This window comes from Sesamum indicum, linkage group LG1, assembly GCF_026168435.1.
Source record: "Sesamum indicum cultivar Baizhima isolate 11 linkage group LG1, ASM2616843v1, whole genome shotgun sequence".
In the NCBI taxonomy this organism is placed as follows: Eukaryota; Viridiplantae; Streptophyta; class Magnoliopsida; order Lamiales; family Pedaliaceae; genus Sesamum; species Sesamum indicum.
Genome location: NC_142657.1, coordinates 16,608,374 through 16,632,964, shown reverse-complemented (window position 1 = coordinate 16,632,964; position 24,591 = coordinate 16,608,374). Strand labels below are relative to the sequence as shown.

At 34.1% G+C, this 24,591-nt stretch overlaps 4 protein-coding genes across 6 annotated transcripts; all 4 read left to right on the top strand.

Annotated features, from left to right (window-relative positions):
• Positions 1-6,117: 6,117 nt before the first annotated feature.
• LOC105164694 (ethylene-responsive transcription factor WIN1) lies at positions 6,118-7,276 on the top strand. The gene is made up of 2 exons (XM_011083414.3): positions 6,118-6,332; positions 6,447-7,276. The coding sequence occupies exons 1-2, from the start codon at positions 6,253-6,255 to the stop codon at positions 6,928-6,930; spliced, it is 564 nt and encodes a 187-aa protein (XP_011081716.2). The 5' UTR covers positions 6,118-6,252; the 3' UTR covers positions 6,931-7,276.
• A 2,857-nt stretch (positions 7,277-10,133) lies between these two features.
• Positions 10,134-12,995, top strand: LOC105164398 (SNARE-like superfamily protein). Of its 2 annotated transcripts, XM_020697077.2 has the most exons (6): positions 10,134-10,293; positions 10,697-10,810; positions 11,512-11,591; positions 11,779-11,820; positions 11,917-12,041; positions 12,587-12,995. In XM_020697077.2, the coding sequence occupies exons 1-6, from the start codon at positions 10,241-10,243 to the stop codon at positions 12,656-12,658; spliced, it is 486 nt and encodes a 161-aa protein (XP_020552736.1). In that variant the 5' UTR covers positions 10,134-10,240; the 3' UTR covers positions 12,659-12,995. The 2 variants fall into 2 exon arrangements, with proteins under 2 accessions (XP_020552736.1, XP_011081348.1); XM_011083046.2 differs by lacking the exon at positions 11,779-11,820.
• Positions 12,996-13,750: 755 nt separating this feature from the next.
• On the top strand, positions 13,751-18,567 carry LOC105164388 (DEAD-box ATP-dependent RNA helicase 15-like). Of its 2 annotated transcripts, XM_088880612.1 has the most exons (12): positions 13,751-13,910; positions 14,033-14,153; positions 14,892-14,992; positions 15,642-15,814; positions 15,922-16,153; positions 16,237-16,355; positions 16,752-16,808; positions 16,893-17,077; positions 17,176-17,320; positions 17,414-17,497; positions 17,615-17,678; positions 18,194-18,567. In XM_088880612.1, exons 2-12 carry the CDS (start codon positions 14,038-14,040, stop codon positions 18,202-18,204), a joined length of 1,287 nt encoding a protein of 428 aa, XP_088736738.1. In that variant the 5' UTR covers positions 13,751-13,910; positions 14,033-14,037; the 3' UTR covers positions 18,205-18,567. The 2 variants fall into 2 exon arrangements, with proteins under 2 accessions (XP_088736738.1, XP_088736740.1); XM_088880614.1 differs by lacking the exons at positions 13,751-13,910; positions 14,033-14,153 and having other exon boundaries at positions 15,515-15,814.
• A 2,026-nt stretch (positions 18,568-20,593) lies between these two features.
• On the top strand, positions 20,594-23,997 carry LOC105164380 (Tetratricopeptide repeat (TPR)-like superfamily protein). The gene is made up of 3 exons (XM_011083025.3): positions 20,594-22,529; positions 22,747-22,815; positions 23,612-23,997. The coding sequence occupies exon 1, from the start codon at positions 21,086-21,088 to the stop codon at positions 22,319-22,321; it is 1,236 nt and encodes a 411-aa protein (XP_011081327.1). The 5' UTR covers positions 20,594-21,085; the 3' UTR covers positions 22,322-22,529; positions 22,747-22,815; positions 23,612-23,997.
• The last annotated feature ends 594 nt before the right edge of the window (positions 23,998-24,591 follow it).

The window sequence follows — 24,591 nt, the reverse complement described above, 5'->3', positions numbered from 1 at the left end:
TTCCAAATTTATTTTACCCAAACACTTGTAATTGAGCTTATTTTTATCTATTTCTTACAAGCTTTTGTTAAACACTCTCAACTTTTGATTTTACTATAACATTCAACTCTATTTACAATAAGCATTTTGCTAGAAGCGCAACTACTCACAACCACTCCCTAATTGACGTAATATTGTTTTTACCAACAATTGGTATTTTGCACTCTAAAAATATGGTGTATTTTCATTGATAGCATGCACCTTTTGCCGGTTTTTGGCGAATTTTGCCCTCGAAAATTTAAGAGATGAAAAGTAATAAAAGAAATTAAGGGACAAAATTTAAAAAATAAATAAAAAAAAGTAAAGGGTTGAATGTTGGAGAGCGGTGAAAAACTTTTAACTCCGTAAACCCTCTTTTTTCACCTACTTCGCTCTTTCTTGTTTTTTGTTTTATTTTTACTGTTTCTTATTTATGAATTTGCCCTTCTTTTGCACGTGCGAGTCATGTGCTTATATATTTTAGAGGAAAGGCTATTAAATTGTTTAAAGAACCCTTCATTCTCTCCTTTAAAAAAAAATCTGACATAATTCACCGGAGACTTGTAATTTAAGGTTGTATTATGCAAAATACTAAAATATCAGGGTGCAAAATGCCAATTACCCTGCTTTTACAAGAAAAATTGCATTTTTCACCTGATAGACTGGGTCTATGTACTTTGAATCCGGTTATTGATGAGGTTTCAAGAAATAGTCCCTCAATTTTAAAAATTATCATTTTCAATCCTCCTACCAACTTCTATTACGAAATTAATGGAAAAACTCATGTGCAAATCATGTAGTTGTTTTCCTTCATTCTAAAAAGGTAACGATGATGTGACTTATACATGATTTTGTTCGTTAAATTCCTTACAAAAGTTGACAAGAAAATTAAAAATGAGACCGTTTTATAAATTATGAACTATTTTCAAGAACATCATAGATAATAAAATTAAAAATATAATGAAATTAAGTTATGGATCGTCAATTTCCCCATCTCATATGCATGAATGATGTTGCATGCATGCCTTCAACATTTCACAATAGTTAAATTTTCGTTGCTTATTTTTTTTTTTTCGGGCATAAGCTCCTTTGAAAATCGTGGGTTTATGAGGATGACTCAATCAGTTTCCACTTAATAAACTGATTAGCTATAAATAGAATTATGAATATACTATGTAGAATTAATTACATTTAAACCCTTTGTAAATCTATTTTCGCCTTAAACTTTGAAAAGTAAGCCTAATTAACCTCTTTGTTTAAACGAGTCTCGCGTAAAAATCCAAACGGAGCTTGTGAAGTGATTTTATTAATTTTATCCCTGACTTAGAAAATAAAATTATAATTGAGAAAAATATAATTCTAGTCTTGCAAAATAGGGGATGAGGCCGTTCTTATCCTGTACGAATTGATTTATATGATTAAAATTGTGAAGTAGTGGGTCGTGTGCGAGTGACATTCAATCTTTCAACCAAGATGGAAATTATTAAAATTTAAAATATTACGAGATGAAATCACGAATTCTGTTCGTACAAAATTAAAAATATCAATCATAAATTGCAGGAGTAAAATTGCATTTTCCCCAATCACAATTTTACTCGTTATTGCTCTAGGATGGTACCATTATATCAGCATTAGAAGAAAATTGAGTTTTCGCTGCATTATAAATTACCACGGCATAAAAACCATGGTAAATCACTACTATTAACCACAATTGAATAAAATCAAAGTAATTTAAATTTTTATCACGTTTATTCAATTTTCGCCATAATTTTTAGCCATAGCTAAAACATCTACCATGGTTTTGGCCATGGTTAATATTTTGATCACACCTACAAAAATAACAGTTATAGTGGCAGTTGCTAAATCGTGATTAATTTGTATTTGTCATAATTTTTTTCTTTTAATTATAGTAATTAACATAGCTAAAAATTTATATTTTTTTTCTAGTGTCGTGACATCGGAAGGATTTGTTATTTGACATTTCTTGATTATATAACTTTCTAAATTATGGCCATGCATTTCCATCTAGGCTTAAAATTTATCCCTCATTGGTATGTGTAGGTATGTATCAATTTGTGTGTCCACACACACACACAAACACATTACACATACACCAAACATAAAGCTACAAAATGAGGTAGAACATGTAAATTGGGGAAATAATTCTAAGTCCTTTTCTTTCTTCATTGAATAGATGATCGAAAAATCGAAACCGACCCAAACAATCAATTGAAATGGAGTAAAGCTCCAAGAACCTTTAGTTTTGTGCTCTCCACGTGTCATATCCATTGCCAAGGTCACATTTATGCTGCATCGGATGCTTGGTAACTACGTTGATCAGTACATGAATACATATGACGTTTATCTTACCACCTAATGCATAAAGCATCAAACATAACATCTAGAGACCCTTAATTATACATGCATGTATAAAGTCCATGTATTTTAAAAAAAAAATATTATTTTTTTATATATGATTTATATATATGTAGAAAGTAAATATATATATATAAGATGCAATATGCGATATTAAAAGATTCAAATTGATCGATAATACATCTCGATGGATTGCAAATTGTTGAGTCATGTGGACCCTACATGTGGGGTCGGTAAATAAGCAGTTATGATACTTTTGGACCAAACAATTTAGCAAGTAGGTAATATTAGTCACCGTAAGCAAATTAAAAAAATTTGCTATGTATACATATATGATCGATATTACGTATATTCGCTACATGTAATTCACTTTATTTTTTTATGTAGATAAGTGACAGGAAGGGCCAAAATAGAATGTCCTTCAAATTGATGGAAATGCTCAAATAGGAGAAAAATAGATCCCATGTTCTTGTGCTTGTTATGCCTGACTCCGGACTCATCAGCTCAAATTGTGGACAATAAGCAGTACAAAACATATGGCATCACTGGAAGTGACATGGTAATTGTACTACAACCTAAACCTATAAACACTCCATACAATTATCAAATGAGGTATTTCATTTATTGTCCATATATATTAACTCTGCTAACCACAAATCTATATTTAAATTAACTCCCTATTACTTCTTCCATTGAAGGGTTTTCACCGGGACCCTGCTAGGGAACCTTAATATATAGGTCCACGTAATTTCAGATTAGAAGTATTGAGTTTCATTACTCAGTCGGCCTTTCACATAAAAGTAGTGTTGAAACCACTACTGTTAGCACAAATAAACACAAGGAACGAACAGAGTGTATTCAGATATAGCTCTAAAGCTTGAAATACCCGTTTTTAATTTTCAGTAGAGACGCATTTACATGCTCTAAAACTAAAAAAATCCATCTCTACGCCCTTGTTCTCTTGTAAAGAGACCCCATTGATTTTCTCGTCAACGGGATGATAAAATCAACAGCTTTCAAAATTAAATCTTTGAAATTAATCATATGAAACACTACACTATGTATTATGTACTATTTAGCTAGACCTCTATTGACAGCTGAAAAAGTCATTAACATACTGTACATTATTCAGCCATGCATTACAAGTAATCAAGAACAGGTACAGAAAGAGTTTAGCAGCTATGTATCTAAATAACCTAACGTATCCCAATTATGGAGCCAATAATACATTAGTCATTTGACAGTAAAACTGCCTCACTATAATTATACACTATTATTTAATTTTAATTTACATAAGCATTTAATTGACCCAAACAGGACCACTTTCTTTTCTTTTTGTTTTTTTTTTTTTTTTGGGATTTAAGAGGACCACATTTTCTTGTTGGTGAATTTACATAGTACTAAGAATTATGGAAACAGACTTCTGATCAAAATGGTAGAAAATCTCTGCAAAATTGTCGTATATGTTTGGATGGAATAATTTGGCCTATTTTGATTTATTCAAAGTTTTCATTTCACTTTGTCCCATGATAGATCATCAACAGACGCACAAAAATATCGCCAATTTTGTCACTAAAAAAATGACGAAACATTTGCAAAGGCACACGATTCAGAAAATCAATTGCAAATTTGTCTAGGAATTGAATGCAGACCAATCCGTCGCAAATAAGAATGCCGCAAATTTAATTTCATACAAGATTTGGGACAATTTTTTCCAACATATCCATGTTATCATAAATTTTCGACAACTTTGGGACAAAATTACGATGCATTTGGAATGAAAATCTTGGATGGGTGGATTCTATGGCAAAGTTGTTGTAGAATCTGTTTGAGTTTACGATGAATTTTGGACGATTGTGAGTATATCCCAGGTTTTTTGGCATATTTTAGAACACATTGTGATAATTTTAGGACGGATACCTCGATGGATGGATGCATTGCAAAATCCATCCCAATGTGCAATGAACTTTCTGATGACGGTGTGTATGTCACAGTTTCAATCTATTTTCTGATGGATCGAGCATTGATGGGTCTTCCCATCTCAATTCAACAATGATATTATGACTTTTGTTGCAAACACATCCTAAACGTTGTCACTAATTTTTTTAGAAAAAAAGTGCACTTGAAATATTCCCCCCGAATGAAGATTTTTAAATTTTGGGACGAACTTAGGGAAAGAAAATTCCCTCCCAGAATAACCAACATTGTTTCACGAGATAAGTTTTGAATTTAAGACGAATTAGAAATGGATTGGGACGAAGTAGCTCGGCCATTCCCGAATTTTGTAACAAAATCAATCACAATTAGTAACCATACTATTTTGTAATGTGGTTGATCGATAACTATAGATCGTTACTCCAATATATGCTAAATTTCAATACGATAATATTAGTGTCAGCGTGATAAATTTAACAGTCGAATTCTTTGATCAAATGTTGAGATTGAACAGTCCTTCCTAAACTGAAATTACGTGGTTCCATGAGTTGAATTTTGAATTTGGTATGGATTTATAGATGATCGTTACAAATAGGTTTTTGGAACCCACACAAGGCTTTTGTAATAGATTTTGAGACAGATTTAGTGGGCAAGGATTTCTAGTCGATCAATATAAAAATCATAACAATTATTTTTTTTTTTTGGTACAAATTTTTAATGAAATCCATCCTATAAATTTGTACCTAACAAACTATTTTTTTTTTATAGTATATGGAGGTTAGCTATAAGTTGCTTGAAATTGAATAGCGGACAATATTTAGAAAATTATCACTCAAAGATAAGTCATGCATGGGCACGATTTATACCATGCACGCTTATGCAGTAAGAGACGTAAATGTTCATGTGATAAGCCGTGGTTCGTAGCCTATCGCATGTGGCTCTGCTCTAACTGTTAAAATAGTGTAAGAGATAAAACACACTCATGATAATCCGAGCCCATGCACAACTTATATTATGTTCGTTGCAACTTTTTAATTCTTTATTGGTAGAAATTAAGCGTGTCCACGGCTTATTACTCTTTAGCCAAAGTCATTTGCTCAACACAATTAATATAATTCATATAGAAAAAAAAGAATTAAAAACTACATTTTTGTTTGATTTTTAATTAAACTTTATAATTAGTTCATTTCTCAAAAAATTATATACAATATTTTATAAACTCTCAAATATATTATAAAATATTTTTAAAAATTTAAGTATTTTGTCAATAGCGGAATATATAGGCATTCTGGCCCCCTCATGACACAAAGAAATATTTCAATTCACAGGGCCACCTTGGTGATCTTTTCTTGATTTATGACATTGTTGCATCATTTAGGCAACACTTTTCACATGCATGTACTCGAAAAATGGCGCCTAAGGTATTGCAATTCACCTACTCATCATACAACAGAAAAGGATCATGTAGCATGCTTGGCAAAATTCTTTAAATTTTGAATTTAATCGGATCTAAACTAATTATATTATAAATATAATATATTTTTGTCATATAATTGATATCCAATTCAACTGAAATGATCAATTACATAGAAGTATATCATAAATATTTAATAATTGATTTAGTTGGAATGAAATCTGATTTGAATAAAAAAATTTGGCATGCCCCTAGACCCAACGACCCCTGACCCATTCTATTAGGACCACTCTCCCGCCTAAAAGACCCTTTTCCTCTATCCCCACCGACAACCAGATCAATGTTGTTTGATGCTATAAATGTCACTGCAAATCCGTCCTAACTCCAACTGATCGTCTTCATAGTTATCGTATCCATGTACTTGTGATTTTCATCCATCCATCCCATAATGCAGGGAGTTTTGATCTGAACTATCTTGTGCTTTCGTTAGCGTACGTAGAATCAGAAATATGGTTCAGAAGAAAAAGTATCGAGGGGTGAGACAGCGCCACTGGGGCTCTTGGGTGTCAGAGATTCGCCATCCGCTACTGTCTGTTTTTCTTTTCGTGTGATCGACACATTTACATTTTACTTTCTTTTTAAAAAAAATATATAAGTCTTGTTACTAGAGGTTTTGTGTATTGATATGTTTTTGTGGGTGCAGGAAGCGGAGGGTGTGGCTGGGGACTTTCGAGACGGCGGAGGAGGCGGCGCGGGCATACGACGAGGCGGCGGTGCTGATGAGTGGCAGAAATGCCAAGACAAACTTCCCGGTCTCGGAGAACAGCTTTTCTCCGTCGTCGCCACCTCCCCCGCCGTCGTCTTCTTCACTCTCGTCCATTCTCAACGCGAAGCTCAAGAAATGCTGCAAGTCGCCGTCGCCGTCGCTGACCTGCCTGAGGCTGGACATCGAGAGCTCACACATTGGGGTGTGGCAGAAACGGGCAGGGTCCGGGTCCGGGTCGAATTGGGTGATGACCGTTGATCTTGGAAAGAAGAAGGAGGATGTGGTGGTGGAACATGAGAAGAAGGCGGGGGCAGCGGCGACGACGGGTACGGCGACTCCGGAAACTTCCACGGACGGCGGGGATGTTATGGACGAAGAGGAAAAACTTGCACTGCAGATGATCGAGGAGCTTCTGAACTGAGCGCGCAACTGAAAAATCAAAGCAGGAATGCAATGGTTTTAATCATGATCATGCAAGAAAATTAAAAGGCAGTGTTCGATCAAGAATTTGAAGGTGGGTATGTATACGGACGCTATACGTATATATATACATATAAGAATTCATATATATATATATACATATAATGAAATTGAGGGTTTAAACATTCATGAACTGACAAACATGGAATTTTGTGATAAGTAATTTCTTTTTTCCTTTTAATTTCTGAGAAAATAAGGTTCATAGAAACCGAGGTTCTTTCAGTGGGTGTTGACGTGGTTTGTAAAAATTATTAGATTATTTGTTGCAATGTTATAGTATTTTATTTTATGATATTAATCAATATTTTTCTGTTAAGTCTTTGGATATTGCTCATATATATATATTCAATATTTGAGTAGCATGAAATCATTTGCAATTCATTTGTGTTCTATTTTATCAGAAAGAGTTATGAGGTTTTTGAGGAAAAATATTATCCTTGTTTAAAATTAAATTTAGCCAACCTCATCTATCACACTGCAACTTTTACGTAATTCTTTTTTTTTTTAAGAAAAATGTGTATTATAATATAACAATAGTCTAAATTATTATACAATTAATTTAAATTTGGTTGAATTTACTTCAACTTATTTCATTTTTCTGTCATGTATTATTAGGCAAGCGAGCTATGTATACTCACCTTTTTGTTATGTTTTTTTTTCTTTTTGGTGTTTATTGTTCATTATAAAAAAAATAAATAAATTATTGTCTATATTATAAATTAAAAATTATAATAAATCAACAATATCTATCATTGATCGACACATATATATATATATATTCAGGTCTGAAAGAATTCTAAACCCAAAACATCGAGGAGAAGATCTTGACACTCAACCATAGGATTGTCCCAAGCTTGTGCCTACTTCTAGAATAGTGAAGAAGGATATTTTAAACTTTGAATCAAATCAGTATTAATCCTTCCTATAGTATTATTCACCACACATACATGTGCATTATTGGACAGTCTAATCAAAAATAAATTAGGAGCATCAATTAAATTCCTATGAGTAATTATTTGAGAAAGTACTAGCTAGCTTCTGACTTTGTTGGGAAAGATTATTGATCTACACCCCCCACCCCCACCCCCCACCCCTCAATTTTCACAATCAATATATAGCCTATAATTAATACATATATACAGTACTTTTATTTGAATTAAGTTTAATCACATAAAATCAATCATTTTATAATTATTATAGGACCAGTTGTCATATTATACATGTCATTATATCTCCGATCGTATACCAATCACATCATAAATAAACGTGTTTTTTATAAATGAAAATATTAGTGATACAAAATATATATATACTAATATATTAAGTGACATGAAATTTTATTTTGTCATTATGATAATTTTTATGATTTTAATAGTAATAGTATTTAATATTTAAATAATTAATTATAAAATTATCACCATAAATAATTAATAATGCATCTACAGTAACAAGATAACAACAAATATAAATAACATAATATTAATTAAATTCAGAATTAGACATAAAAATGGAAAATCCACGTCCCGTTCGCTTTAAATTAATAAAAAGAAATATTAATCAATTAAGTGTTTAATTAAGACAATGTATTAAGCATGAAGAAGTCTCAATTATTTGATAATAATTATCATAATCGTAATATTAATTATTTGCTAGCTACGTACGCACACAAGCTGCAGTGTATATGTAATAAATATAAGAGAGTAGCTGGACAGAAGTGAACAGGGTAGCTAGCCTTGGGCCTAGTTTCATACAAATTATGGTGAACTCTGAAACATGCATAATTGCTAAATATTACAGTAAAGCGATCTTATTAATGTTAGAGGCAGATTTTATTGGACCCGAGACCTATCCCGTCTAATTTCAATAAACACTGTTAAATCCAAAATATAGTGAAAATGATCGAATTTCAAACATTCCGAAAATTCTATTAGGTGTTCATCTTAAACCCGTTTCTAACTCGATTCGACTCTGAATTACGGGTTTAACTCATAAATTTAATTTAAAGACAAGACGACATGATTAGCAATGCCAATTTCGCTCTGTGTAAGAAAGGAGTATGCTGTCATCGGAGCATAAATTGGCAATAATTTTAGGTTCATTGGAATTTTATTAAAGAATTTATACTTAAAAAATAAAAATAAGTAACTTCAATCTTGAAATATTTTAATTCCATTATAATGATTGAAAATTTAAACAAAAAATTCATGTTTTGCAGCCTCGTAAGGGCTTAAGTCAATTTTGCATTGTTTGTATATATAACAAGAAAGTACCGTTGATCAAGTGATAAAATTAACACCTCACAATTAAAATGTTGTTCATTAGAGCCTTAGTAATATGGATATTAATATTTTTGTATTTTATATGATTATACATCATGTTATGAATGATGTAATAACTTGTTTAAATGTTTTGGTGATGATATGATTCGTCATTTGATTAGTGTTTTATTGTGCGATGTATTATCTGTTACGGCTTCGAATGAATCTCACAGTTTTGTCTTGAAAATGGATTTTGCGAGGGAGAGGAGCCGTAACTCATCGTCTTCGATATGGGATATTTATTATATTATTAACCCCCAGACGAGGTGTTTGGGACGGACACATGACCTTGTTTCTCTATAGTGCCCAATAATATAGCTTATGACCCGATCGATATCCGATTGTGCAAGATATTAGCCGGCTTTGGACTAGCCTCACGATTTTGTTCTTAAAAAATACCTCACTGGACAAATGAGGCTTATGAACAAGTTCGTTATTTTACCAATTATGTGATACTTGTCTACATCTGGTGGAGATTTTTGGCTTTGGAAGAAAATTATAGATTTTTTGATAAAATAAATTATATTTTGCTCTTTTTATCTTTTGTCATTTAATTTTTTTTATCAACTTACCATATCAAGTTTATAAAATTTGTACTTTGCCATATATGACTATTTTTTTTGGCTGAATATTTTTATAAAAAACAATCATATTTGAGAAAGTATAAATTTTATAAAATTAAAATAATAATTAAATACAAAAATAAAATTAGATGATAAAGTATAAAAATATACACAATTCACAAAATGTAAGAAACCCTTTGATATGCCAAACTTTTTGACACTTTTTATTTTATTTTATTTATATTTTTAAAAAAATTATACATTTTCCTTGACGCACACAAGTCTTGGCAAATACTTCTCTGCAGAATTCGGAGAAAGAGGGGAATTACATCGTTAGCCAGCGCGAGCAGAGATTCCGGTGGAAACGAAAATGTTGCTCGCAGTGTTGATCGCCAACTCCGAAGGCAATATTCTCGTCGAACGGTAATTTCACCTTCTCTGTAGACACAAGCAAATTCCCTACCGATTCAATTCATATTAGTTCTTTTTTCAGTCGAATTTTCTCGTATTCTGATCTGGGCTGTATGATTCTGCATCTTGTTTCAGTTCATAGTTCTGGAGAATAAAGTTCCGATTGTTGCTAAAGTTGATTCGGGTTTCTTTAAAAATTTGAGTTGTGCAAGTATATTATTGCTTTGGATTTTGGGTAATTGGACCAATATTTTTCAATTTTTCTGAGATCAGGGAAATTGAAGGTGAATTCTGTTAAGCAGTATTGAAGGACTAATTTGGAATTTCGGGTCTGTTCTAGTTTGTATAGATTAGGGAAAAGGTTGAATATGATTGAAGGTTAGGACTTTGTTTATTTGGTTCTTGGATGTTGCAGCTTCAATGGAGTTCCAGCGGAGGAACGCTTACATTGGAGATCTTTCTTAGTGAAACTGGGAGCAGATAATCTTAGAGGAGTCAAGAACGAGGAGCTCCTCGTTGCTAATCACAAGTATGTGACAGTTTTTGTCAGTTTCCTTTGCCTGTTCTTGCGAGTTTCCTTGGTGGCATCAGATTGTTGAAATGCTCCGTTCTCACAGTGATGTGGATGTTTTAAGTTGGTCTACATGTGAATGTTTCGCGACACATAATCTTGTGTACGGATTAATCTGAAACGGCCCCCCTATAAAACTTTTATCTTCTGTGTGTTTGTACCTGAGATCTATGTGTGCTTTATTTTGGGTTACTGAAAACAACCTAATAAATCTAGTGTAGGGAAATCGTGGTTTCACAATTGTACGAACCCATACATTCATGAGCGCGCATCCTGATTTGTTATGCCACCCATTATTGCCATTTATGGTCTACCCTTCACCCCTGGGGTCTAGCATGAATTTATTCCTGTTACATGTCTGCGTCCAAGCATCTTCCTTACTTTTGCTGAGGACTTTCTAACTTTGAAGGAACCGGCTTTGCGTGTTTATATGTAGTATTGGTTTCTTTGTTATGATGAAGGAATAAAGATTTGAAAATTGGTCTTAGGAAATGCATAAGAAAGGGACTAAAGAAAACGTTATGCACATCTTTCGTTGTTGTGGATGAAGATTTAGAGTCATTGAATAAATAAGCAAATATCTGTTGGACAATACTGTTGTTATCTGTATCTGTGAGTTCTCTAATGCTTCAGGTGTACGTTATTGTTTTATTGTACAGGTCAGTTTACATTGTATACACAGTGCTTGGGGATGTCAGTATATTTGTTGTTGGCAAGGATGAGTACGATGAACTTGCCTGTAAGTATATCATTCAGCTACTTTTGTTATGAGGACAGGCAAGTATAAATACATCAAACAGGCTGTTAAGTGGCATAGCCATCTTTAGACAAACCACGTAGGAGTAGAAGTACTTGTATTTATTTTTTGTTTTAATATATTTGGTTACAAAACCACATTTCTTGAAAATTTCATATAACTATTGCAGATCCTCCAATGGGGGCATGGCCTATTTCCCGTAATGGCTCAGGTCGCCATGCACCCTTGCACCACCCAACTCTTGCGGGTGTTAAATACACTGATATTTTAATCTTCTTTCTTAATGTTGATTCTTTTTTCCTTGTAGTGGCAGAAACTATCTTTGTTATAACCTCAGCCCTGAAGGATGTATGTGGAAAACCTCCAACTGAACGCCTTTTTCTTGACAAATATGGAAAAATTTGCTTGTGCTTGGATGAGATTGTGTGGAAGGTGAGTAATCTATGGTTTATCTTCTCACTGAGACTTAATGTATAGTATTGTGGTTATATCAGTCTCCTCAAAATAACTCCTTGAACATCTTTGAACCAGACAATCTTCATTGGCACTTCTGTTACGCAACTAAATAAATGCCAAGTTCCCCAGTGTGTCAGCGCTTGGAAAGCCTATTTGATGAAATATTGTGTTTATTTGTGATGTTTTAGATGCCATTATCTTTGTCTGAACTTGCAATGTTTTAGCTATTTTTGTACATTGCTAGAACTATCAAGGACTCATTTGCAGTTTAGCTCATAACTTGGTCACTTTTCCTGTGTATTAAAGTGTGCTTATAACAGTTCCTTATCCGATGAAAATAGCAGTGGAAGTTCATCATTTGTCTACCACAAGGATAGCAATATGTTTGATATGAAATAATGTGAACCTATATCAGCCATAGGGCGAGTCTGCACACTGTGCATTTTCTCTGTGACATCGCATTTTGGACATTAAGAACTACAGCTACACTTATGCAACTACTTGCACTTTCTTTTTTGAAGGGTCTGTTGGAGAACACTGACAAAGATAGAATCAAGAGACTTATACGACTAAAACCACCAACTGAGTTCTGACAGAGCGGCATCTTGCCTTCTCCAATGTATGAAGGAGAAAGACCTTGATTCATGCTGCAATCAGTGGCACATTTATGTAATATCTCGAGCACTTCTCTCCACAACCTTTAATTAGTCTTCGAGCTGCTGTTTTCTGATGCTCTTCATTTCTTATCCTTTGTCCTATTCCATCGCTTTACTCATACTGATAACATACATTGTATCAAAATTTTCGTTTCTTGAAAGAGAAACATGTACTAGAAGCGCTCTCATTGTGCTGTCTCATTCTTGAAGGTAATACTGTTGTTGTATCACACATGGGAGCTCGGTGAGTGATCAAGTACTTTGTTTAGTTCAATGCTGTTTGATTAATTGGTATCTTAGTCGAAGTTGATGAGTACGAAATATCCAATTTCTCTCTAATGATTGATAGTTCTTACATGATGTATATACTTGATCCACTTGAACTAATGTCTCAGATTTTCACGACTAATTGCAACAGTCCATTTCTTGATATTTGTTTGTCATGTTAGTATGCTGTTGGTAATGATTTAACTCGGATTTTAAATTATCAACAGTTTATACGTCACGCTTTGGGTATGGGTTTTCATTCAATAAATTCAAATCAAATCAAGTCGAAATTTTGATACGATAAAATATCATACTGATTACAATCAGTCGGTTTGATTTCGGTATCTGATAAATTGAACTTTTTGTCAAAAATATATAAAAAGTAGTTACAATTAAATGTTAAAAATAATAATTACATTTTTTATTATTTTAAATTAATAAAATAACAAAATTATGATAAAAATAATTTATATATAAACAATATTTATATAAAAAATAATATTTTGATATTTGATATGATTTAAAATCAAGTCAAATATCAAATTTTGAGTCAAACTTTTAATTCGATTGTTCAATTTAGTTTGATTTTTTTATCCAACTGTGAACACTTCTAATTTTGATTATTACTTCGTTTATTATACGATATATAAAATTGGCAGTGTCTCCTTTTTTAATCTATTTGTATCGAACGACGTCGTAGGGTTTTCACAGATTAAATTCAAATATCGAAATGTCTACTTTTGGATCTAAACAGACAAATTTTGAACTTCTAAAAAATGTATTTATATTGTTGTGCCCTATAATAGAATAGCCCTCTCGCTTTCGCTCTCCTCTCGCTCAAAACCCTAGCTGGATCCCCTAGGGTTTATCTCTCGATCTTCGACGCTCTCTCCTTCACAAATCTCACGCAGTTAAGCTCCAGGTACGCATCAAACCTTATGAAATTCGTCTCTGAGGATTAAACTTTTTTGTTTTTATTTTTCCAGAAGAGATTTGAACTACTCGTTTGCACTGATATTTAGAGGTGCGTGTTTCCGTTGACAGGAACTATGGGTGAAGTAAGGGATAATGAAGCGTATGAAGAGGAGCTTCTCGATTACGAGGAAGAAGACGAAAAAGCACCCGACTCCGTTAACGGCAAGGCCGGCGGCGAGTCGGTCAAAAAGTATTTTTCTTAGCTATTCTGATTTTTTATTTCTGTTCGGTTGAGTGGTAGAATTTTTTTGTTGAGTATTTGTTGTTTGGTCTGCAATTGCATAAATCTCAAAGTTGGTTCGAAATTTAAGCAGCGTGGTAGATTGACTGGCTGGAATTCAGTGTTACAACTCATATCGAGTGAAATAGACAATTTTCCTCTTTCTGGCATGTGGCTTGCCAGAAGCTCTCTCTTTTGAACATTCAGCGGATGCGACCTATGAGTAACTAAAATTTGAAGAATTAAGTATAAGCAAGCCAAACAAGTTTGGTTGTGTTGGTAACTTTTAGAATTGCGGAAAAGCAGCTTTGTGAAGTTTGTACCTTTGTAAGTGTTTTGAGTAGTGTTGTGGTTTAAGCGGCTCTTTTTATTCTGAAAAGCAAATCCAGAGAGTTCTTCTATATCTGTGGAGAGAGAGAGAAGGGGGGGGGGGGTTGAGCCCGAGTTGTTTTTGCAATTTTCGCTGCTGTCCACTGTTACTAAAATTTGAATATGGAAGACTTTTCAATGGGGTTTTGGGTCCAGGATATGGAGGTTGCTCTGTTGCTTATTGAAGAAATTATGAAAAACCTTGGGCATAAACTGTTATATGGTCCATGTCATATAGGCGCACTGCCCTGATGCTTCACATTCTTATTGTTGCATGACTTCCTTGTGCTGGCATATCTTATTGAAGTAAATTTTTTGGGTTTCCGTTTGTCAATGCAGGGGGTATGTTGGGATTCATAGTTCGGGATTCAGAGACTTCTTGTTGAAGCCAGAGCTGCTTCGGGCTATTGTAGATTCTGGGTTTGAACATCCTTCAGAAGGTAAAACTTAGTTTAATTCTTGTCTTTAATTTGTAAATAATTTCAAATGGAAAGTGAATTGGCATGACTTGGTCAAGCACCAAACTTTTCTGAATGTTCTACATTTTAGATAAGATCAACTTGTTCTCTTCCAGCAAAAATATAACATGAATTAATCACCTGGTGGTTGATAAAGTAATTCCTATTTTTGAAGTCACATACATTAATTTCCAGTGAGAAGCTGTGCCCAGGGCTAGAAAGATATTTCTTGATGCAGGGACTACAGCGCGAGTGAGGGTTAATCCCTTTTTAAGACTGTATGAGGCTCTTTGGCTTTGATTTCCACAATAAGTTGTCTGTAATGCCACTTTGTGGCTATCCCGTATTCATTCCCTGTAGTGTCTTGCACAAGAAAAAAATTTGACTTGTTTCTCAGGAACTTCTGTATTTTATTTATGTTCTGGTAAGCACTCTTCCTGCCTGGGCATCTCATCAACTGATCTTAATATTTGGTTTCTGGTTGTATTTTTACCCTTTTTGCAGGTAACGACTAATCCACTGTCTTGATTCAATCCAAAATTGGTCTAGTAAACCTTTCAATCAAAGAATCTCGAAGCACATTTTTACTTATTGAGGATTCGTGCGTTCATTTTTCTTTGCTTCTCATCAGTGCAACACGAGTGTATACCTCAAGCTATCTTAGGAATGGATGTCATTTGTCAAGCAAAGTCTGGAATGGGAAAGACTGCTGTTTTTGTTCTGTCTACCCTGCAACAAATCGAACCTGTTTCTGGCCAAGTGGCTGCCCTTGTCCTCTGCCATACAAGAGAATTGGCATACCAGGTATGCAAATCTGAAGTGTAATCATGCCTTTAAATCTTTTCTGTTCCAGATTCTTGAATGACGTAGTTTTAAGACTTAATAAGAGTTTGATTTTTCATTTTTGGCAGATTTGCAATGAATTTGAGCGGTTCAGCACCTACTTGCCTGATGTTAAAGTTGCTGTGTTCTATGGTGGTGTCAACATTAAGATTCACAAGGATTTGCTGAAGAATGAATGCCCCCATATTGTTGTGGGAACACCTGGAAGAATATTGTCTCTTGCTAGAGATAAGGATCTGGGATTAAAAAATGTGAGGCACTTTATTCTTGATGAGTGTGATAAGATGCTCGAGTCGCTTGGTATGTTTTATTTCCTGTTTTGGGTAGTGATTCGTTTGACAATTGGCGAGTATAAAATAATATTAAGTAGCGATTTTTGTCAGACATGAGAAGAGATGTTCAGGAGATTTTCAAGATGACCCCTCATGACAAGCAAGTGATGATGTTCTCAGCTACTCTCAGTAAGGAGATTCGTCCAGTCTGCAAGAAGTTCATGCAGGATGTAATATTCTGTAACCTTTGTTTCTTTAGATATATAACTTGTTTCTCTTCAAGAAAGATTCTTAATATTTTTTTCTTCATTTTTTGGGAGGTGGTTGTGGGGGTTGCATTTGTTGTATTGCTATTGAATTGTACATATACATCCTTCAGTCCTAGAAACCAACAAGACAAGAGCAGACGGGCATGCAATTAGTCCAAGTATTTGTAATTGGCTTTCATCTTGGATATTTTGAAGTTAGATAAAGTTCACGTATTTTTGGTTTCACCTTCTATGAGTATATCAGGGGCGTGTATCTTGTAATATGTGGTAGGCAGCTGCTTATGCGTTTACATCCTATTCGTACTTCGCCAAAATTTCAGTCAATTGTTGATTGACATGATCCTTACTTTTTTGTAGCCAATGGAAATTTACGTGGATGATGAAGCCAAATTGACTCTTCATGGGCTTGTACAGGTATATATGATTGGTCAAGTTGCGGACTTGATCTTTTATTTTTCTGGTTAATGATTTAATCATATGCTTGATGTTTTCTTTCAGCATTACATCAAGCTGACGGAGCTGGAGAAGAACCGGAAGTTGAATGACCTTCTTGATGCCCTGGATTTCAACCAGGTTGTCATTTTTGTTAAAAGCGTTAGCCGAGCAGCTGAACTGAACAAATTACTTGTTGAGTGCAACTTTCCTTCTATCTGCATCCATTCTGGAATGTCCCAGGAAGAAAGGCACGTGTTCTTTTTTTCTTTCTAAAACTAAAGCAGATGTGTAATTTGTTATCCTCATAGAACTCTTTGGTCATAATGTTTGTTGCTGTCTTTTCCAGGCTGACCCGCTACAAAGGTTTTAAGGAAGGCCTAAAACGTATTTTAGTTGCAACTGATTTAGTTGGAAGGGGAATCGACATTGAGCGTGTTAATATTGTCATAAATTATGATATGCCAGATTCAGCAGATACATACCTTCATAGGGTATGTTTGTATCATGAGTAATACGTTTCCTTGAATTACAGCCGTAATGGGCTTTGCTGATTGACCTTGCTATTGAACTTTCTGCTATAACAGGTGGGCCGAGCTGGTCGATTTGGTACCAAAGGGCTTGCAATTACTTTTGTATCATCTGCATCAGATTCTGATGTTCTAAATCAGGTAAATGATCAGGATCATTTTGTCTATTGTTCTTGAACTTTTTTGTGATATGAGTCTGAAGTATGTCTTTTTCTTTCTTTCTCTCTCTTTTTTTTCTTCTTTCTGTTTCTGGAACAGGTTCAAGAGAGGTTTGAAGTTGATATAAAGGAGCTCCCTGAACAAATTGATACTGCTACATATAGTATGCATTTCAGCCCTCTTCCTCTTATTTATATCTCAAAACTGCAATCTTAATAAATTTGTTCTGGCTAAACCCACACTTTAGCTATTCGCTTCCGTATTCAACTCTGTTTATATAACTCTAGTGTGACCTTGTATATTGTTTAGCAGGATTAAATATGTTTCTTTGAATTGGTGGTTTGATGAGAGTTGATTACCTTGGCAATGACGTCTCATAGGGTTAGGGGTGATTTTAGTCTTAGTTTAGTGATTTTCCGTCCATCATAGGGTTAGCAGATAAACACACCATGAAAGTGAATTGCAGTTGTATATCTACTAGTGCATAAATGGGCCATTGGAGTCAATATGATTATGGTATAGGGATGCTATCTCTTTTGTTTTTTCTTGGGCCATTGGAGTCAAAACTGAAAAATATTATCTCGTGATTTTTTCTCCCCCTTCATTTCTTGTTTATAATTTGCATTCTGTGAAATTCCTCAATGCCCCTTGCTCATTTGTTCCTTTTGTTGCATTCAGTGCCATCTTAATTGCTGGCTCTTGGCAGCGAGTGCACAATGGTTCCACTTGATTCCATAGTTCTCCGGTCCTGGTAAATGTATGCTGTAGCCTGGTACATCAGTTCTAAGAGGTAGGGTTAAATGTTCTCCCTGATAATTGAGGAAGACTGCGGACATTTATTTTATATTCAGCTCTATAATGTTTATGAAAGAGTAGACTAATGAGTCTAGATCCTGTTGTATTAGTGACAATTTTTATCCTTGTTTTGTAACTGCTGGGGATTCTAACTTGGCCTCCACCATCCGGAGTTGGGGATGTGCTACGATTGTTATATGTTTGGACGAAGAGGCATTTACCTCTCAACGTGTATTCTAGAAAATGATTACCCTCTACCTGCCGTAGTAAAAAATATTTACTCTTTTACTATTAAATATTTTTTCAGCTTCAGTTGGTAAGATGATGAAGAAACAGTTTGCCAGAATTGCAGAATTTGGTATTGCAGTAACTTCATCATTCTCTAGTTTGTTCTTACTTCTTGCTTTGTAGACCCGTCGATGGTTGGTCGGGCGATCTTGAAAATGATCGTAAATACATGCACTGTATTTGTTTATATTGTCAAGTTATTTTCGATTGAGTCAAAACATATTCAATGTTTGGCATCATACAAAAACACCCAGATGTATTTTTAACTGTTTTGGCATAAATACATATATATATATACATACATACACATACATATATGTATATAAAAAAATGGTGATGTGACAATGAACATTAAGTTTGTTTTTTAAAATAAAATATTAAACATACAATACTTATTTTAAATTATTTTCAAAAATAAATTTGAATATACATATTATTTTTAATACATACTTATTTATTTTTGTTTTTATTTTTCTCTATCTCTATAAAATACAATAGAATACTCAAAACGTATCCAAACCTTTTGAATCCAATACTTCAATTTATTGTTTGTGATTTGTTTTAAATCTCCACCGTGAAAATACTCAAAATCAAGACAAGACCTATCTTACCCATATTTCTATGTTATTCGTACGTCTAAGCTTATAAAACATATGATTTGATGCCTACACTAAAGTTTTTTCTCCTCAAAGAATAATTATCCATCCTATTTTATCTGTTTCTAATATTTTTAATCACCTATCAAAGTATATTATTAAGAATACTAATGGTGATTTTGTCTTCTCAAAAAACAAAATCAAATATGATTTTATACATTTTTTGAAAAAAGAAATAGAAAAAGCTCTATACTTAAAGAAGGGTTTCCGTAGTAAAAGTGGAAATTTGGGCTTCCGAACAAGATTAAAGTGCTTATGAGCTTTTTACTTTAAAAGAGTTCAAATTAAATGTTCTCAAAAATAGCTTATCTACTTTTGCTGCCCTAAATTTAAGTTAATTTCAGCTATAATTTAAAAGCTGCAAGAGAGTAGCATTTGCAGCTTAATGATATTTTGTAAATATTTAGAAGCTGTTTTTGGACATTTTGGTCCTCAATTCTTTTTCAATAATCTTATTATGCTCTTAAAAGAGCCGGGTATAAAAGTAAATGTATCAATAGGTGAATTTTTCATAATTTTTTTTTCAGACACTCAAAACTCAATTCTTTTCGACTTTTCTATATTATTTTCAAATATTTTTAATTTTTACTATGATTAAAATTATCAACTTTCTCTACTATTTTTTATTTTTTAGCAAAAAGAAGTTTTTGCAAGTACCCCAAACTGGATTTGGAGGAATGTTCCAGTGAGCTAGAGTACATCCTCAATTTCTTCTGCAGCCGAATAACAAATTGAAAACTTTACATAGTGTTTGCTTTTGTTATTTTGCGTGTTTTATTATATTTTTTTGGAGATAGAGAGACAAAAATAAAAATAAATAAGTATATATTAAAGATATTATGTATGCTTTAATTTATTTTTGGAGATTTTTTAAAATAAGTATTGTATGCTTGATGTTGTGGTATGAGAGATTAAAATCACGTTTATTTATTTATATAGGTATTATATTTTTAATATTGTATTTTTTGAAGATAAAAATCATTATTTATTGTCAAATCATATTTCTTATATATATATGTGTTGTATGTTTAATGTTGTATTTTTTGGAGATAGAAATTACTGTTTATTATCAAATAATATTTTTTTTATATTATATTTATAAAAGCTCAAGATAAAAAATACATACTGATAAGGTGTAATATAAAGTAGACAAACATTAGTTGTGTTTCAATCCATGTCGAAGATAGGTGAAAAATGAAACCAAACAAGGCCGTCGACCTGGTCAATAAACCCGCATTGACTATCCATATAATCTTCACCCACGTAAGCAACAAGAAATTTTTATCGTGCAACCGACCGCACAGGATCGCTGAATTAAAACCCCTAACCTAAATCCCCCCAACCCGTGACGCAAACCCCTTCACCACCACCAGCTTCAACACACACTCTCACACTATGTTCATGAATCCAATTTCTACTTCTCTTTTTCTGTTTCCGTGTTGATCTTATTACCTCGCTTAAAAGAGGTATCCCGAAGCTGTATCGCCTCGGCCATACCCATTTCAATATTTGCATAATTTCGCCATTCAATCGCTAGCCCGTTTAGAACCTGCAATTCCCGAAAAACCTATTTGGGGTTTTCTTTACTTTATTGCTTTAGTGATTCATTTTTTGGGATTTTGTACTGCATTTGATTGATTCTGTTTGTTTCTTGAGATATAATAATTTGATCCAACACCAAGGATTCTTTCAGCAGCTATTTGGTTTCTCATCGTTAGTGCTGTTTCCTTGTGGTTTTCTGAGATGGGAATGGGGTATTCTGGTGAAATATTGATAAAAGCATCGATTTTGACTGGTGGGTATGCATGAACAATTGGCGCTTCTCTAGAACATGCTCTCTCTGCGCTTGGTCCGCAGATTCGGCACCGCACCCCATATTCTTGCCACCACCGCCATTGCTTCATCCGTTGAGAAAGCTAGTTCTGTTAGGAGCAATGTGGCAAAACCTAGTGGAGTAGATGAGCCTGCACTGATTAAGCTAAAGAACGAAAGGGACCCAGAAAAGTTGTTCAATTTGTTTAAGGCCAATGCCCACAATAGGGTGGTTGTTGAGAATCGGTTTGCCTTTGAGGATACGGTTTCTAGGTTAGCTGGGGCTGGTCGGTTTGATTATATCGAGAATCTGCTGGAGCATCAGAAGACTCTGCCCCAAGGTCGACGAGAAGGGTTTGTAGTTCGGCTGATAATGTTGTATGGGAGGGCTGGAATGACTAAGCATGCTGTTAACACATTTTGTGATATGCATTTGTATGGCTGTAAGAGAACTGTTAAATCATTCAATGCGGCACTGAAGGTATTGACACAGTCCCGAGATTTAGAGGCGATTGAGTCATTTCTGAGTGATATTCCGTTTAGATTTGGCATTGAGCTAGATGTATATTCAATTAATATTGTTATCAAGGCTTTCTGTGAAATGGGTATTTTGGAAAAGGCATATTTAGTCATGGTTGAGATGGAAAAATTGGGAATAACTCCAGATGTTATTACATACACAACCCTTATAGCAGCCTTTTACAAGGCGAACCGGCCTGAGATTGCTAATGGATTGTGGAACCTGATGGTATTAAAAGGCTGTCTTCCTAATGTTGCTACCTTCAATGTCAGGATTCAGTTCTTGGTGAGTAAGGGGCGTGCCTGGGAAGCTAATAAGTTGTTGGCTTTCATGCGTCGTCATAAGAAATTTCCAGAACTTCCTGATGAGGTTACATATAATTTGGTTATCAAGGGCTTCTGCAGAGCAGGATTTTCTGAAATGGCTATGAGAGTTTATTCTGCTTTCCACAATGAGGGCTACAAGCCAAATCAAAAAATTTATCAAACCATGATCCACTATCTTTGTGAAGCAGGAGATTTTGACTTGGCATACTCCATGTGTAAAGATAGTATGCAGAAGAACTGGTTTCCTAGTGTGCATACCATCTATAATTTGCTTGAAGGCCTGCGGAAAGATGGAAAACTTGACAAGCTTGATAAGGCTAAATATATCTATGGTCTAGTTGTGACAAGGATACCTCCTTTTCCTGCTGCTCAAATTGAAACCATGAAATCCATTTTATCAAGAAATTGAACTAATTTATTGGACTGTGACGTGCAATACATCAATTGCTCTATCATCTCAACTGAGCTAATTTATTAGTTATCGGCAAAAGTTAATTGGAGGCACGCCTTTACGAAGTTCCAGGTAAGAGTCTCCAGGAAATGTGAATTTCTTGACCACCCAAATGAAGTTCGCAGTGATACGAGGGCACTAAGAGGACGGCGGTCCCTAAGTTCATGTAAGCTTGTTTTCGTTTATATTTACTTTAAATGTCAAATTTGATTCTCTATTGTGATATTTTTAAATGCCTTATGTCTGTCTTTTATGTATTCTTTTCTTGATTCGTTTGCATTCCTATCAGTAGTCTATCAAATACTTCTGGAGTGTACATACAAGCACCCAACATTATAAGGTATCTATTAGTTCTGATACTTCGGGTGTTTTTGTTGATGCAGATGTGTGACGATGAATCAAATGCACAGATAAAATCACTCCTGTTGGATGCCACGGAAGCCCTGCACTTGGTAAATTGAAAGAGCTTCACTTATTGTTAGTTGAGCTGTTCTTTATGTTGCAGATCTAGCTCAATTGGTGTTATGAAATAGCTCAATGGAACATCAGTTGAGAAAAATGCATAGGAGAGACTTAGATGGTCTTCAGCAGTGGGGTGGGGGAGTAATTCCCATGATTTAATATAATAGCTATATATATATATGAACTAATTTTGACCAAGATATACTACCCGAACTGGTTTTCAAGGCATGAAGCAATTGCCATTGATTTATTAGTCTTAATTTTGCATGTTGTGGAGCAGGATTGGAACTCTATTTGTAGACCTGTCATTGATTTGATGAAATTAACTATTCGTATAACAAGAGAAGCTCTTCTGCTTTATAGATGGACAAAATATCATGATAATTTCTCTTGTAGATTATTTGATTAACTTCGCATTCTTGGTATTTATATAAAGATGGGAGATGATAAAATTTGCATTGTATTGATGGTTGTGATGGTTAGGAGAATTCCGAACAACAATCCACATCAGCATGTACTGGATAAATAGGTTATGATTAGAGCCCCCTTTCTTGAAGTATATATCATGCTTAAGACATACCTAATACACAGAGAAATGTTTTCATGTTTTTTCTTCTGTCAACCTTTTTGTATGATTACAGCAGATGTGCATAATGTTACAAGGTTTGTGCAAATCTTTGCACACATGAATCGACCACTTTTTCAGTGGGATTACAATGAAGAATACAAAGTGCCGCTTAAATCAAGAAATGCTTTTAGGTAATTATTTGTGCTTCTATGGTGCAGGCAGCAGGACCATTTTTTATGACCAAGAAAGTGAAAGTTTACTTCTCAGGCTGGCGCGAGCTGTCAAGGTAAGGAGGAGAGAGAGAGAAAGAGAGAGATGGAGTTGAGTATATATGCACAAATTGAAGAGGAAAACTTTTTAAGTCCACTTTAATGGATTTCCCTGTTAGTATGGGAGGAGAGAAAGTTTTGACCTCTTTTTCCTTCTATGATCTTTATCTGTATTCTACATTCCTTGGTATAAAGGAGTGTGAATCTCAACCTCATTTCTGAACAAATAGTGAGCATTTCTGTATATGTTGAGAACAACAGAATCTCAATATGTGGAAGGGATTAAATATGAAGATATTCTGAAAGAACAGTACAGATGTTTTACCAAGTTGCAATTCCTTGATCTTCTTCAGAGCCCTCAGCATTGTTGTGCGCAGAAACCCACACACACACATATAGTAGTTTGTTTTAATTACAGATACGTATTCAATTACAATTACCTCAAGTGAGGATCTGTTCTATCTTAAATGAACTCTATTTGGTGGCTTTTCAGCATGTTTTACCTCTGATATTCTGAAATACTAATTAAATCTTGACTGTAATATGATCATCTTGGATTTAAAGTGTTGGTTGGATCAAGCGTCAGTCAGCCGAATAATGCATCTCTGCTCAATTTAAAGCAAAGATTACCAGCGAAAATGAGGTGAGACGGAAAAAAGAAACAAAATCAGTGTTTATTTTCTATTTCTGTCGCTTCATCTTCTTTTATTTAATGTCTTTTTACCTTCTATTTCAAAAGGGCCAACTTAATTACACACTTGTTCAATTGGGTTAATAATGTTTTACAAATTTTAAAGGAGGTAACTGTAATTTTTAATATAATATGGATATATTTATAATTAGATCAATTTTTAAGGAGTGTAGTGTAATATTGTAATATAACTCAAGCCCGAAACATAATCTTGTGTGATGGTTGATGAGTTGTGGTA

Excerpts from the sequence above, each read along its gene's own strand:
- LOC105164694 (XM_011083414.3), top strand. The coding sequence starts at position 6,253 with ATGGTTCAGAAGAAAAAGTATCGAGGGGTGAGACAGCGCCACTGGGGC. Across the intron at positions 6,333-6,446 it reads GAGATTCGCCATCCGCTACT|GAAGCGGAGGGTGTGGCTGG; the intron begins GTCTGTTTTTCT and ends TTGTGGGTGCAG.
- LOC105164380 (XM_011083025.3), top strand. The coding sequence starts at position 21,086 with ATGCTCTCTCTGCGCTTGGTCCGCAGATTCGGCACCGCACCCCATATT.
- LOC105164398 (XM_020697077.2), top strand. The coding sequence starts at position 10,241 with ATGTTGCTCGCAGTGTTGATCGCCAACTCCGAAGGCAATATTCTCGTC. Across the intron at positions 10,811-11,511 it reads CTCCTCGTTGCTAATCACAA|GTCAGTTTACATTGTATACA; the intron begins GTATGTGACAGT and ends TTTATTGTACAG. Across the intron at positions 11,821-11,916 it reads TATTTCCCGTAATGGCTCAG|TGGCAGAAACTATCTTTGTT; the intron begins GTCGCCATGCAC and ends TTTTCCTTGTAG.
- LOC105164388 (XM_088880612.1), top strand. The coding sequence starts at position 14,038 with ATGGGTGAAGTAAGGGATAATGAAGCGTATGAAGAGGAGCTTCTCGAT. Across the intron at positions 14,154-14,891 it reads GGCGGCGAGTCGGTCAAAAA|GGGGTATGTTGGGATTCATA; the intron begins GTATTTTTCTTA and ends TTGTCAATGCAG. Across the intron at positions 16,809-16,892 it reads CTCTTCATGGGCTTGTACAG|CATTACATCAAGCTGACGGA; the intron begins GTATATATGATT and ends GTTTTCTTTCAG.